We start from the raw sequence: 16,524 nt of genomic DNA on the forward strand, positions 1-16,524 counted from the left end.
ACAAATGTGGGATCCACTATACAATTTTCATTCTGGAAGCGATATTGACTCCCCTTTTGATCGCTAGAGACACTCAGTGCCCGTGTATCAATGACTAAAGGGGGGCTAATGTACTTGACGTCAGAAGAATCTAGTGGGTTTGATTGCCCCGTACACTGACGCTGGGTGCCCCCGGTGATCAAAAGGGGTGTAAATATCACTTTTCAGGATATATCATATCCAAATTTGGATATGGATCTGCATATTTTAATTTTAAAATCAGAAAAAATAAGAACATTTTGTGAATGGATTTGCTAGGGACCATCGCATAAGGCATTTCGTGGCTGGGCTGTTGCATTTGGGAGCAGCCACACAGGCTCAGATGAATTAAATCAATAAGACAAAATCTGAGTCTCACATGCAACAGCCCAGTCGCGAAATGCCTTATGGGATGATCCCTAGCAAATTCCTTTTTACAATTATAATTAAGGAGATGATTTTTAAAGAATGAAGGTTTTTCACTCCCTGTAGGATAATGCGCCCCATTTTAACGTAAAATGTGGGCACACTTAAAACGCTTTCTGTCGTCAAAATCAAGTTAAAGAGTGGGGCGCATTATTCTACAGGGGGAGCGAAAACAATCATTGCCCTATTTAAATCGCCAGCTCACGAGAAAGCTAAAATAGAACGAAAAGATACGAATCATAAAACAGATCGAGAACAAACTCTCTATAATTTTTTCTCACTCCACCCCATTTTTTCTCCTCAACCCGTCTCTTCCAAAAACCGATAAAATCACAGAGAGAGAGAGAGAGAGAGAGAGAGAGAGAGAGAGAGAGAGAGAGAGAGAGAGAGTTTAGGGTTTTGGACTCCTTTTCATTCTCTCCGAACAGGTAAAAATAGTTCTCTTTCTCTTTCTTTGGAGTTATTTTGTTCGAGTGTGATTTATTGCGATTTTTTAGAAGATTATTGTTTTGTTCGATTTTGAGTTCTTTTAAGTCTCTGTTCTTATAATACTTGTGTTCATTTTGGTAGCTTCATTTGTGACTATTGAAGATGTTTTTGTTTTCTTATGTTTTGAATATGTTTGATTTGTATTTTTATTTTTTTTGGTTATTGAATCTACATTGCTCTTTGCTTTCCTATGCCACAAATATTGTTCTTCGCAAGGGAAAATCTCGGGTTATATTGTTTTTTGGGAAAATTCTCAAAAAAATATGATTTCTATCTGAAATTCTCAAAAAAGGGTTAAGTTGGCTAATTTCTCAAAAAGGGGTGAAACGCATCCCAAGGAGTGTTTTTGGACAAAAATGCCCTTGTGTTGGTTTTCCCTCCAAGAAAGTAAGCAACAAATCCCAATGCATTTCACCTAACATTTTGACCTTTTTACCTTCTTCCCCATGCCAAAATCAAACTCCATTGTCTTTATAAAAAACCCAAATGAAATTCCATTGCAGAGGGGTGAAACTCTCCCCTCCTAAAATGTAGATTTTATTGGATCTTTTATTTTTCTTTGGCTATCAAACCTAAGCTTCTCAAGTAGGTCCATTGTGATACATTTGTATAGGTTTAGCATGTTCCTTAGAATGCTATGGTGTATTTTCATCATCTTGTTTATTTGTTATGGTTTTGTTAGGCATTTGTTATTGTCATCATCCTCTTTACAATGCTATGGTGTATTGTTTAGATGGCCTAATACTTGGATGTATGGTGTATTGTCACTCGGATGTTATGGTGGTTCATAGTTTAGATGGCCTAATACTTGTGAGAATGACTGTATTTATAGGGTTTTAAACACTCAAAATCACTCATTATACCTAGGAACCACTAATTATACTTAGGAACCACTAATTATACCTAGGAACCATTATTTACCATTATGTAGTGGTTCCAAGGTATAAATTGTGGTTCCAAGTTATAAATAGTGGTTCCAGAGTAGAAATATTGCTTCACACAATCTAATAGTGCTTCATTGGGTGTTAATGTTGCAATGAATTTATGGGTTAATTAGTTTTCTAAACACTCGGATGTTATTGTGGTTCATAGTTTAGATGGCCTAATACTTGTGAGAATGACTGTTTATAGGGTTTTAAACACTCAGAAGTACTCATTATACCTAGGAACCACTAATTATACTTAGGAACCACTAATTATACTTAGGAACCACTATTTATCATTATGTAGTGGTTCCAAGGTATAAATAGTGGTTCCAGAGTAGAAATATTGCTTCACACAATCTAATAGTACTTCATTGGGTGTCAATGTTGCAATGAATTTATGAACAATGGGTTAAATAGTTTTCTATACACTTGGATGTTATGGTGGTTCATAGTTTAGATTGCCTAATACTTGTTAGAATGACAGTATTTATAGGGTTTTAAACACTCAGAAGCACTCATTATACCGAGGAACCACTAATTATACCTAGGAACCACTATTTACCATTATGTAGTGGTTCCAAGGTATAAATAGTGGTTCCATAGTAGAGATATTGCTTTACACAATCTAATAATACTTCATTGGGTGTCAATATTGCAATGAATTTATGAACACCTGTATGAGGGAATGGTGGAAAGATCGACCTTTTCACATGTTTTACACCTGTCTGACGGAATGGTGGAAAGGTCAACCTGTAATTGGTCTTCCTACCTGTTTGGTCAAATGATGAAAAGGTCGACCTCTATCAAGGCAAATCCCCACATGTTTGTACATATGCTATAAAGGTTGAACTGCAGGTCGACCTATTATGGCAAATTTACACCTGTTTGCGAAGAATGTAAAAAGGTCGACCTTCAGGTGTGACCCGTACAATACTATTTGCATTGTATTTCATTAGATCACCCTGTGGAAATGATTTTTTAGGCATAACCTATTTGCATTGTGGCTCATCTAATGGACGGTTTGGATCATCCTACGTTGTGACCCGTACAATGCTTTTTTGAAAAATGCTAGAGTATATGGGTTTACACCATATAAAAACTCTTTCTCATGAAGAAACAATATAGGTCTTCCCTACCACTAAGTCCAAAGCCAAAAGTACTTATGTAATTGAACACAATTTGTAGAAGGGCAGTGAAAAATTCACCTCGTATTTTTCAAAATGGACTATACAGCCCACACCATAGGATGATCCAAACCGCCCAATTGATGGGCCACAACATAAATAGGTTCTGCCCCAAAAATTATTTCCATGGATGATCCCAACCGTCCAATCTATAGAAGTTTCGATAATCTAAGTCCCTCTTTAGATCGGATGGTTAGAATTATCCTATGGAAATGATTTTTGGGGCCAACCTATTTACGTTGTGGCCTATCAATTGGGCGGTTTGGATCATCCTATGGTATGGGCTATATAGTCTATTTTGAAAAGTATGGGCTAAGTTCATCCTAGAAGGGGGCTGTACAATGGAGTTTTACCAAAGGCAAGACTTTCAACACTTGGCATGGGGAAGAAGAATCTAAAAAAGGTGAATAGGGTTTGTGAAATGCATTGGAATCCGTTTCTCAAAAAGGTGGAGGGAAAAGCAACTCAAGGGCATTCTTGTCTTTAAACATGCCTTGGGATGCGTTTCACCCCTTTTTGAGAATTTAGCCAACTCAACCATTTTTTGAGATTTTCAGTTAAAAATAACATTTTTTTGAGAATTTTCCCTTGTTTTTTTATTTGGTTATATACGGGAAAAAATAATAAAATAAAGTTATTTATAGATTTATAAAAATATATAAAGTAAGAAAAAATATAAAATAAAAATATCGTGAAATTATCACGATATTATTGCAGTAAATGAAACTATCGCTATATTTTTCAAATTCTTGGGATTATTTTGGGGTTTTGTCATTTTATCAAAATATGGTGATAAAATCGCTATATTTTGTAAATATGATAGCAACCAGGAAGATAGTGAACAAGAACTACATCAAAATGCTGAAGGGTTCAAAGTAAGGAATCATGAAGATCAGGCAATGCTGAAAGAACAGAGGAAAGACAGCAGGGTTCAGAGGCTGAAACAAAAGTCAGTATGGTTGAAGGATTACATTTGATCTAGCTTAAGTTGATTTACACAAGCAGTTGTCTTTTAGGAATAGAGAAAAGAGAATCTTAGTTGGTTAAACAGAATGCCAGCTGTATTAACTGAAAAGCAGTTGTATAAAAGAGCTTGACAATTGTAATGAGAGGCATCAAATGAAATTGTTCTTCTTTTTTCCCAAAAACTTTGTTTTCTGAACTTCTTTCCCTGTTCTCTTCTTCTCTCGAATCTTCAAGATCTGTGATACATGACCCTACAAAAACAGGTTACGTATCAATTGGTGCTTTCATTGACTTCTTCTGTTATTTTCTTGGTGATCATCAATGGCAGACAACACCCGTGCCCAATCAAAAATAAATGAACAATTTAAACACCATCAGCAACAACTCAATGAATTGAGGCTTCTTCAATCTCAGCAACATGAAGAACTTGTCTCAATGATCAAACAGTTACAAACTACATCTCAACCAATGCGTTTTCAGCGGAATGGAGGTCAGGATCACTCGTCTGGTAGCTCTGAAGATGGCATTGTTCCTATTCAATCAAATGTTAGTAAATTCATTCGTATGGATGTTCCACGCTTTGATGGTACTAATCCAGTGGGTTGGATCTTCAAAATTGAACAATTTTTCAATTATTATAGTATTCCTCCATATCAGAGATTAGCTATTTCTTCCTTTCATCTCGAAGGTCCAGCCCTCGCCTGGTTTCAATGGGCGAAATCTAATGATCTTGTACATTCTTGGAAGGGTTTTCTTGATGCTATACAATTGAGATTTGGGCCATTACTCTATGTTGATTTCAAAGGGGAATTGGCGAAACTTCAGCAAACTTCTTCAGTGGAAGATTATCAGTCAAGATTTGAGGACTTATCCAACAAGGTAAGTGGCCTCTCTGAATCTTTTGTCATCAGTTTTTTCATGTCAGGCCTCAAACCAGATCTCAAAAGAGAATTGATGGTAAAACAACCCACTTCCTTATTACAAGCAATTTCTTTAGCTAGAGTATATGAGCAAAAATATGAGGATTTGCTGAAGTCATGGAAATCAACATGGGTTAAGCTTATAGGAGGCCCTGGCTTACTTCCGAATCCACCTTTTAATCCTGTTAAAACCCTTCCTGCACCTCCCAGTAAACAAATCCCAATTCGTACGCGACAGCTTACTAAGGACGAAATGAAACTCAAACGAGAACAAGGTCTTTGTTATTTCTGTGATGAGAAATACATTCCAGGCCATGATTGTCGATGTCACTTGTATCATCTGACGGGCATGGATGAATTAGAACCAGAACTTTTTCCTGAAACCTGCCACATTGACTTGCCTGAGGGACCAAATGATACCATTCCACCTGACTCCCCAGCAGAAATAAGTTTCAATGCGATGGTTGGGCAATTGAATCCAAGTACAATCCGATTAACAGGAATCAGTTCTTCCATTGCTGTTAATCTTTTGATTGATAGTGGATCTACCCACAACTTTGTTACAGAAAGGATAGCTACCTCTCTTAAATGGGTTGTTGTTCCTATTACATCTTTTAAAGTCCTGATTGGCAATGGCGAATCCTTACTTTGCACAAAAAAATGTCAAAAATGTTAAACTTTCACTACAGACACATGTCTTTTCCTTGGATTTATTCATTTTGCCAATAAAAGGGGCAGATATTGTTCTGGGTATTCAATGGTTAGCTGATTTGGGACCCATTTTGACTGATTACAAACTATCCACAATGGAATTTACTTGGCAAGGGAACCCTGTGAAACTCATAGGCGAAACAGAGCTGAATCCTAACCCCCTTAAACCGGCTCAGCTGAAGTGTTTGAAAAGATCCCATTCAATAGCTTCCTATTTCCAATTGATGTGTATAGAGAAACCTTTGTCAATTGATGGAGAAGCTGAGAAGGAACTCATTGTTTTCTCTGACACACTACTCCACAGTTTTACATCAGTTCCACAATGTCTTTGAAAAACCACAGGGGCTCCCTCCTTTCAGAGAAATGGATCATCAAATTCATTTGTTACCTAATTCTCAGCCAGTTAATGTGAAGCCTTATAGATATCCTCATTTTCAGAAAACTGAAATAGAAAAATTGGTTCAAGAAATGCTAAAAGAGGGTCTCATTGCTCCCAGCCATGGCCCGTATTCATCACCAGTTCTTTTAGTCAAAAAGAAAGATGGTACTTGGCGCTTCTGTGTCGATTACAGAGCCTTGAATGCTATTACAATTAAAGACAGGTTTCCTATTCCAATGATTCACGAACTGATGGATGAGTTACATGGGGCAGTTGTATTTTCTAAACTTGATCTTAGATATGGGTACCATCAGATTAGAATGAAGCAGGAGGATTGTACCAAAACAGCTTTTCGTACTCATGAGGGACATTATGAATTCCTAGTTATGCCATTTTGCCTCATCAATGCACCTTCCACATTCCAAAATACCATGAATGTTCTCTTGAAGCCTTTTTTACGGAAATTTGTTATTGTATTTTTCGATGACATCCTTGTTTATAGGAGTTCTATCAGTGACCATGAGAATCATTACATTCAGTTCTCACTTGCTTAGTTCGTCACCGGTTGTTTGCTAAATTGAGCAAATGTAGATTCTGTCAAGTCAAAATCGATTATTTGGGTCACTTGGTTTCTGGAGAGGGTGTACAACCAGATCCGGAGAAAATTACAGCTGTTCAGGAATGGCCAACGCCTACTAATCTTAAACAATTGAGGGGATTCCTTGGTCTCACCGGCTATTACTGTAGATTTGTGCATCATTACGCCACCATTGCAGCTTCACTTACTAATCGTCTAAAGAAAGATGCTTTCTATTGGTCTATAGAAGCTCAAGGTGCTTTCATTGAATTGAAGTTACTTATGACTCAATTACCAGTTCTTGCATTGCCAGATTTTTCGCAAGAGTTCGTTCTGGAAACAGATGCATCTAGTATTGCAATTGGTGCTGTATTAATGCAAAACAAACATCCGATTGCATATTTCAGTAAGAAGATGTCCATGACTATGTCAGTTGCCTCTGCCTATGACAAAGAGTTGTTTGCTATTACGGAAGCTGTTAAAAAATGGAGACAGTATTTGTTAGGCCGGAAATTTGTCATTTATACGGATCACCGCAGCTTAAAGAACTTGATGGCTCAAGTTATCCAAACCCCAGCTCAACAACAATACCTTTCTAAGTTGCTCGGTTATAACTATTCGATTTTCTACAAGTCTGGCAAGGAAAATCAGGCTGCTGATGCTTTGTCAAGGGTGGAGCACCTTCCTTCTACTCTATTCACATTTCAGTCCTGTCAGTTAACAAGGGCTTTATCGGTCCCAATATTTGATATATCAGTCCAGCTTCAATCTGAAAATACTACTGATCCTGAATTACTTGACAAGCATGGTGAAGTGAGTAAAGGAATTGCCTCCCCAGAATTCACTGTCAGAAATGGCTTCCTTTTTTATAATTCTCGATTTTTTATTGGCTCTACTTCGCCACTGAGATACAAAATCCTTCATGAATTCCATAGTACACCTCAATCAGGCCATCTCGGGATCTTAAGGACTTTTAAGAAAGTCTCTGCAAATTTCTTTTGGAACACGCTGCGAAAAGATGTTAAACAATTTGTGAAAGATTGTCTTGTTTATCAACAAACTAAATATTCCACAACTCCACCAGTGGGATTATTACAACCTTTACCGGTACCACTCAGGATCTGGGAAGACGTTGCAATGGATTTCATTACTCATTTGCCACTTTCGGATGGTTTTACGACTATAATGGTCGTGATTGATAGGTTGTCAAAGTATGTGCACTTGGGTGCTTTGCTAACACATTTCACTGCAGTTAAGGTTGCAAAATTTTTCTCTGAAATGGTAATTAAAACTTCATGGATTACCAAAATCTATAGTTTCCGACAGAGATCCCATTTTTACCAGTAAATTCTGGACTGAGCTGTTTAAATTGAGTGGCACATCCTTGAATTTGTCTTCTGCCTATCCCCCCAATCTGATGGCCAATCTGAAGTTTTAAATAGGTGTGTTGAGCAGTATTTGAGAGCTTTTTTCCTGGATAATCCCAGGAATTGGCATCAGTATTTGTTGTGGGCTGAGTACTCTTACAACAACTCTTTTCACAGTGCGATTCAGATGACCCCTTTTGAAGCTGTGTATGGAAGATCTCCTCCTACAATTCAAGTGTATATTCTAGGGACCTCTTCCATTGAAGCGGTTGATGCTGAATTGCTGCAACGAGATGACATTTTGAATCGTCTAAAGGCTAATTTGATTCACGCCAAAGCTTGAATGAAAGATATGGTGGATACAAAACGAGTCGACAAACAATTTGACGTGGGTTCTTGGGTTCTACTTAAACTTCAACCGTATAGACAACGTTCCGTTGATCAGCGCACTTCTCAAAAATTAAGCAAACGATATTATGGAGCTTATGAGATCATGGCTCGGGTGGGCCAAGTTGCTTATAAATTACGGTTGCCTGATGGAAGTAGAATCCATCCTGTGTTTCACATTTCTCAGCTTAAAACATTCTATGGTCCAACTCCCCAGTCAATTTGTACATTACCTGATATGAGTTTTAACAACCATCCTGTAATTACACCCTTAGCTATTTTAGGGACTCGACTTGTTCTCCAAAACGACACACCTGTACAACAAGTGCTTGTGCAATGGCATGGACTGTTGCCTGAAGATACATCTTGGGAGAATTTGGATGCACTTCAAATTGACTATGCTCATATGAACCTTGAGGACAAGGTAATTTTTCAAGGGGTGGGTAATGATAGCAACCAGGAAGATAGTGAACAAGAACTACATCAAAATGCTGAAGGGTTGGAAGTAAGGAATCATGAAGATCGGGCAATGCCGAAAGAACAGAGGCAAGATAGCAGGGTTCAGAGGCTGAAACAAAAGTCAGTATGGTTGAAGGATTACATTTGAACTAGCATGGTTGAAGGATTACATTTGAACTAGCTTAAGTTGATTTACACAAGCAGTTGTCTTTTAGGAATAGAGAAAAGAGAATCTTAGTTGGTTAAACAGAATGCCAGCTGTATTAACTGAAAAACAGTTGTATAAAAGAGCTTGGCAATTGTAATGAGAGGCATCAGATGAAATTGTTCTTCTTTTTTCCCAAAAACTCTGTTTTTTGAACTTCTTTCCCTGTTCTCTTCTTCTCTTGAATCTTCAAGATCTGTGATACATGACCCTACAAAAACAGGTTACGTATCAAAATATCAGATATATCTGTGACATAGCTTCTTTCCATAAGGTGAATATTGAGATATCATGTTGTTTGGTGTTTGACTTGTCTGAGCGTGTTAAGGATTTTATGTAGATGTAAGTTTTGTATCAGTTCAGATTGTCCAATATAGATAGCTTTTTATTTTGTTTTGGTTTTGTGTTTGATTGCTTTTTGTTCTACCTCATATCTATTGCAAGGTGAGCATGTGGTATTTTAGGTCAGTTCGTTATGATTTTTTTTTATTGTATTTATATAGTAAATCTTTTTTTTTGACTGGGTCCTCTTTTAGTTTTTATCATTATCTTTTCAGTTTTAATGTTCAACCTGATTTTGCTTGGCTTTTGATTTACATGTTTTTTGTGTGAGTTTATTTAATTACTTTCTTGGCTTGTTGGTTATGTAATCTGATGAAACAATAATTAATTTTCTTTTTAGCCCTTAATTCTATATCTTCTTTTACTTATCAGTATGTCTAAACTGGGAAATGAGGCCTTAGCATTAGGAACTCTTGTGAAGCTTAGATCAATTTGTTTAGAAATACATGCAGTTTCGTAGTTGCTATACTATAATTATGGATGCATGCAGTTTTTTAGTCTTCGAAATTATTTCGAAGGGTTTAATCTTTTTTATTTGCCTTGGAAGTTACTATCATCATGTGCTGACTTGTTGATCATTTCTTCTTCCAAAATCTATATCTTTGAGTAAATAACCTCAGTCAGTGCATTTTTGAAAAACAGGCAGTTTCAATATATAAGAAATGATGACTATAATAGATGCCATATGCTTTTGATTTGACATTGTTTGCTCATGTCTATTATCAAGCTCGCTTATTTGAACTTGCTTAAGAATGTATGCAACAGATCCTTGTGAAATTGTGCATCTTTTCTTCGTTTTGATCTAATCATGATTTTATATGATGTTTTTATTGCAGAGGGCTCTGCTTCCATATTGTGGTGTTAATTTGCTGGAACAATGGCTATTAGTCGGACTGCGCAGATTTCTGTTGCTATTGCAACATTTGGCATATTGGCCTTCATATTTGGAGTAATTGCTGAAAATAAGAAGGTTATTTTCTCAACTAATGCAGAATGTCTTGTTGCAAGAAATATAGGGATTTGCTAGCGTCCATCGCAGAAGGCATTTCGCGGATGGTCTGTTGCATGTGAGAGCAGCCACCAAGGCTCACTATTCAGCAGATTTTGTCTTCATTCATGAGGTGGCTGCTCTCACATGCAACAGACCATCAGTGAAATGCCTTCTGTGTGTGTTACAAAAAGCTATTCCCAGAACAATCCTGCGGCAGTGTGGGCAATAGCTCGTAGATAAAAATATAAGCAATATAGTCTAAAAAAGTGAGGAAAATGTAAGATCAATACATGAACTAATAGGTGATAAAATCATACCGATTCTTCGGAAAGACTTCTTGTAGTTTGGTGTTATTTTCTACTAACTGTAGGAAGTTATGCCTTTCCCTATTGATTGGCCTTGTGTGTACAAAACTGAAAATAGGGTTTCTTTCTTCTCTAACCTTTCAAAAGAAATGTATGTCTTTATCCGCGAAATAAATGCAATGTTCAACACATCTTGCAAGATAATGTTGAAAGACTTGTTGCTACATTTTTTTCCTAGAAAAATATTAGTTTTTTTTTAATTATAAGTCATGAAAATAAATACATGTATACTATAGAGATGCATTAAAATGTAAAGCTTTCTGAATATTTTTTTCAGCCCTCTGGGTGTTATCTAATTGTCCACTATTCTTTTTCTTGTTGGCAGCCTGCATCTGGAAATCCAATTCAAGTAAAAGATATTGTAATATGTAAATATCCAGCTGATGCCACTGTTGCCTTGGGATCTTTATCTGTAGTAACTCTTTTTATTTCTAGTATTCTTGGCATCACGGCGGTGTTTTTCCCCTACAAAGGCCAATCTGTCCCAACAAAAGCTTTGTTCCAGAGCACCACCTTGGTCGTGTTCTTTGCTGTTGCAGTGTAAGTACCCTTATTTGATTCGTCTAGCATAACGACTATTTCAGGAGTATATATACTTACTGAATATACGGAACAATGTTTGACAATCAAAATCAACTCAGTAACTAGTTGTCTGATTTTTGTCTTTGATTTGGCAAATCTAATGAAATGTCACCAAGAAATAATGAAAAAATAGGCGAAAAAATTATGAAGTTAATTTTTGTTTTTCTCATGTTGGAAAAATGGAGACCAGAATCAACCAGTGTTCACTTAAAGCAACCACAAATTAAAGAGGTGCTGATAATGTCCTGTCTATCATTCAAAAAAAAAATCCGGTCTGAGACCCATAATTAAATTTCATTAAGCTATCTGAAATTAGCAAGCTGGTCAAGGAATTACAGGTTATTTGAAAAGAATATAAAGCTGTGTAGTTTGTTAATTGCTTTTAAACATGACAATTTATAGTTGTTGTTTTTCGTTTGCTCCATGATTTCTATCTTCTCTCCAAATCAGGGTTAAAGTCCCTGAGATTATTGTTATGGAGAGAACATTTTGTCTTGTTTGTGTATAACATAGGAGAAACTGGTTAGATTTTTGCTTGTATATGGATAGGCTTATATATGCATGTGTGAAGTAGAATGTAACATTGGACATGGAAAACATGATTTGGTGCTATATGTATCTCTTTATGCAAGGCATGCACGATTAGATGTGTTAATGTGTAATGTATCCGTGTGAATGTGATGTAATGTATGGTAATGTCTACAGTGCATCTACAGTATGTATGTCTTTCATTTTTTGTAGGTACATGTATATCTCTGTGTATGTATGCTTCTATTGATGCTATGCATGCTATTAAGTGAATACATATTTGATATAGGGAACTTATATCTGCACTCCCTTGTTTTGACAAGGGAAGTCGTCGGTTTATCAACACTCTTTTAATTGTCTGTGGGTACCTTTTTGGGAATTGTAACATGCCTTTACCATGATTACCTGAAACATCCTAGTTGGATGAGAAGCTCCGCTTCAGAAGCTAAGTTCTTCTCGCTTCCCAAATTTAGGGGAAGTGGACTTCCCACTCGTTGCTTACGCGTTTACTCTAAATTAAGAGCGTGCTTCCAATGTAGGCGATTATTTCTTCCTAAAAGAATATTTTCTCTTATTGATAATGCCGAAGGAGCATATTTAAAAAATGCATTTAAAACTTAAAAACTTATCTTTAAGTTTTAAATGAAACTTATGTTGATCTTTTTCCCAAAACTTAACATTAAATCTACATTATTATTTTTTTTTGAAAAGGATTAAATCTACAGTATTAAAGCATACATTATTAAAGCATGTGAAGCTCTAAATTCCTAATATTTGTAATTCTAATCAGTCACGAAGTCTTCTTTACTGCTTGTAATCCTTGCCTACATTAAGCCTTCCTTCCTATCCTACGACAATCTTACTCTTTTTATATATTTCTTGTTCGCTTCCAATGAAGCTAAGCATGCTTCATGTTGACTTTCATTGACGCATTCACACATGTTCCTGCTTTTGCTTCCGCAACGCTTTTTGCACTCGCTTCCCACTCTCGCAGCTGCTTTTAACAGCTAATTGGAATGTTTAAAATGAAGAGAGGAGTGTCACTACTGAAACAAGGGAGTGTGGGTATCAATTCCCTTGATATAATGTACTTATGTTTCCTCTTTCTGCATAATTATGTGTGCATACATATATGTCCTCTCATCTCTCTTTTGCCCTAACTATGTAAAATTAGGTCCGTCTCTGTTCTAGCTGAAGGAATGATGATGTGGGCTTCAATCACTGAAGGTCTTCACCGTGTCCGTAATGTCCACCATGACCTCCAAACTGGGTGCCCTACTGCCAAGACTGGTCTCTTTGGCGGTGCCGCCTTTTTGGCCCTGGACGCATCTCTATTCTGGTTAGTCTGTCAAATGCTAACCCTCAACGCCAGAGCTGACTACTTAGAAGATGATGATCCTAAAGGTGACTATGGCCAAGTCCTTGCAACTGATTATGAGGTAAATGCAACTAAGATCAAGGTATAAAACTGATTACTAAGTAGACATAACTTAGAAAGCGATATTTTTATTGATGTGTGTCTCTTCTATATTTCACTACTTTCTTAAATAGCAATGCATGGATCTTTTAGTTTCTGTTGCCAATTGAGCATTAAAGTATTTTTCTTCAAAATAACTTCTCCATGTTTGCTTCAACTTATTGCATACTAGAATGCTGTTGTATTTTTTCCCCTCCTTTTGGGATTTGTGATGTTTTTTTTTAATTCATGAATCCATGACGGAACAATGGTTATAAGTATGATACAATTTGCCACATTCTCATTGAACTTTACAAAAATATAGTTGAGGACTTGGAGTAAAGTTTGAAAGTTGGCCAAAAAACACTTTAATACATCTAAAAACGCGTTTAAAACGTTTTCCACGAAAACGGAGTCTCTTTCACTGGAAAAGTTTTAAACAGAGTACTAAATGGCACTCCAATAAAACCAATTTTTTTTTTTTTTTTTTCTATAAAATGTCCCACTCCTGCCTTTGTCTCACAACTGGCCCCACATATATTTCATGGAATATATTTTCATGGTGGCCAGACATGGCCTTAAGTTCTTGATTGGATTTAGAGAAATTTTAACTGAAAAAACTCCCAATTGAATGCTGAACAATAATAGTCACGGTGGATGAGGATTTACGCTAATACCAATTGAATAAAAAACTTGGATTTTTTGAGTGGTTTTTAACAATAGTCATTGCCATAGTTTTAAAACTCATCTGGACTCAAGCTAGTCGACTCCCTTTTCTCTTTTCTCTTGGCCGAGTTTTGCTGCTGTGCTCCGCATTTTGCCCGCAAGAGTCAATAAAAACTCTTGACTCTCCCGAGTTATGATCGCGTCAACCGAGTACTCAGCTGTGTCAACCGTGAAATTGGCCGTGTCCGCGCCGAGTCGACAGGGATTTTTCTTCGGCCATCGCATCGGCGTCTTTAAACACTGGTCATTGCAATTGGAACACAGACAAAAAGCCCTTTTTAAGTAGCTATACCAGTATCATAAAATTGACTGAAAGAGAAAGGAAGAGAAAGAGAACCAACAACTCAAATTTAAGCAACTATATAAATTGAGTGTGACAGTATCACAAAATCTGCTTACAAGGACCATAATGGATATACGAGATGACTCCAAGAAAAACACCTCAAAGGTTTTCGTAGCTTTAGGTGATACTGGTGCTGACTTGAGTATCTGGATTACAATCTAGCTAGAAAATATTGTATCGTTGAGGCTCAATCAATGAATAGAATGTATTATGTATTAATTGAGATGGGCCCACTTAGGGGAAGTGGGTGCCACTTTTGATTTATCTGAACCGTCCACTTAATAGGCCTTGCTTTGGATCTCCTACGGCCCAAAAATCACATCAATAATCCAATTAATCCGAGCATACTATAATATGCAATTTTTGTATTCGATTCACTTTATGTGAAAAAAAAATATAAATTATTTGATGTTATATTAGCATGATTGAAGTGATTTTTGGGTCATAAAAGAACCAAAGGGGAGGAGGCTACCGAACAAATGGCTTGGATCAATTAAAGGTGGGTCCCACTATCTCACATTCCTCTTGTGCAAGCTGCATAAGATTACCATGTAAAGTAGCTTGTGTAGTATTAATTAGTTTGTGTTTATGGTCCTAATCCTGTTTAATTTTGGCTAGGGGCACAGAAGCCTTCATAGCCAACTCATCCTGTCCAAGACAGATCACCAGGAAGAGAAGCATCTCTTTACCAGACATATCTGGTTCCTTTCTTTAAAAAATGGCAATATTGCATCTCACTTTTCTTCTTTAAATGATGACTTCATTAGCTCTCAGAATTTTCTATTGTTGGTGAAAATCATAGTGGAAGCCAATAAAGTTTAAAAAAGAAAGGAAAAGAAAATAATTGTGAAACTTATTGTTAATTTGCTATTTTCACTCATCTTAAAGTCTCATCAAATTATAGAAATAATATGATTATGGTTAATTTTGATTGATATCATCATAAATTTATTATTATTATTATTATTGACAATTTTCATATAATATTCTACACAAGATCAATAATGTTAAGAATGGACAAGAAAAGAACTCACCTGCAAAATTTCAAGAGTGAAGTTTGTGACCATGCATTAAACAATGAGAGATTCCCTCCCATTAAACAAACAAGTTGGCAGCCTTCATGTCTCAATAAATAGAGTTCAAGTCACCAAGCTCAAGTGCTTCTTTCTGTAAAGAAGGGTTTGATAATTAAGAGAGCTTGTGGTACTTCTCAAATGGAGGGAATTCTATGGTGGTGGCAGAGAGGCCTGGTTTTGGGTCTCCTTGCAAGTATAGTTCTCTCAGAGGCATCAAGGTCTCCATGGGGATATTGGGACCAAATGCTTCCCAAGCTTCTTCCTTCGCCGCCATCATCCCCGTCGAGAGGCACAAATTCAGTTACGGCGTCGTCATCTACGAGTACCATGAAAACAACACGTCTTCCTTCGCGGCGAGGATCAAATCATTGATTCTTAATTCATTTCTCCAACTTGTTGATAGACTTTTTTTTTTTAGATAGACTCATTATCCATTGCACTATTAATTTCTAATTATCTTTTCTCTGGCTATATCTTCATATATATATATATATATATATATATATATAGAGAGAGAGAGAGAGAGAGAGAGAGAGAGTAAAGTGTCTCTTGTCGGTCGACTAGAGAACCTTCTCTAGTCCGCCGACCAAAAACACAGTGGGCCCACATTATTTGGATGATCCAAAGCATTCATTTGATAGGCCCTACCATAGATAGTGTGCAAAAAAAAAAATCAGCTCCATAGGATCATCCTAACCCTTCGATCTGTGGAGGTTAAATGAATGCGATGCATATGGTGAACAAAAATAAAATAAAATTGAAAACAGAAATAATATTAAGTGACGAGTTGAATGTAAAAGTTAGGATTTATAAAGAATTATCAAGACCACCAGAAAGAAACTGTGGAAATCTGCACGCGCGTAGAGGTGACAAAAACTGTCACTAATTCTATATTGTAATCACTGATTCATTACAGTTGATCCGAATTCCGTTCATTTGTAGGCACACAACGAAAATAGACTGGAGGTTTCTATGATTATCTCCATACGATGATCCTACCTCGCCGATTTATACAGGTTTCTATAATGTGCAGTCCCTCGGGAGTGGTCGAGAGCAGTGCCCTAAAGGCTAAAGCATTAGAATAAGGGTATTTTTGTCATG

The 16,524-nt window shown here is 36.6% G+C and overlaps 2 protein-coding genes across 2 annotated transcripts; both read left to right on the plus strand.

Moving 5' to 3' along the window:
- The first annotated feature begins 674 nt into the window (after positions 1-674).
- Positions 675-13,436, plus strand: LOC143857970 (uncharacterized). The gene is made up of 5 exons (XM_077368536.1): positions 675-778; positions 821-872; positions 10,193-10,326; positions 11,038-11,252; positions 12,997-13,436. The coding sequence occupies exons 3-5, from the start codon at positions 10,234-10,236 to the stop codon at positions 13,286-13,288; spliced, it is 600 nt and encodes a 199-aa protein (XP_077224651.1). The 5' UTR covers positions 675-778; positions 821-872; positions 10,193-10,233; the 3' UTR covers positions 13,289-13,436.
- LOC143858222 (uncharacterized) lies at positions 3,478-6,875 on the plus strand. The gene is made up of 2 exons (XM_077368879.1): positions 3,478-3,992; positions 4,338-6,875. The coding sequence occupies exon 2, from the start codon at positions 4,445-4,447 to the stop codon at positions 5,603-5,605; it is 1,161 nt and encodes a 386-aa protein (XP_077224994.1). The 5' UTR covers positions 3,478-3,992; positions 4,338-4,444; the 3' UTR covers positions 5,606-6,875.
- Positions 13,437-16,524: the final 3,088 nt, after the last annotated feature.

The sequence above is a fragment of the Tasmannia lanceolata genome, unplaced genomic scaffold (assembly GCF_043159265.1).
Source record: "Tasmannia lanceolata isolate RefF3 unplaced genomic scaffold, GAP_Taslan_0.1 ptg000025l, whole genome shotgun sequence".
NCBI classification, from domain to species: domain Eukaryota; kingdom Viridiplantae; phylum Streptophyta; class Magnoliopsida; order Canellales; family Winteraceae; genus Tasmannia; species Tasmannia lanceolata.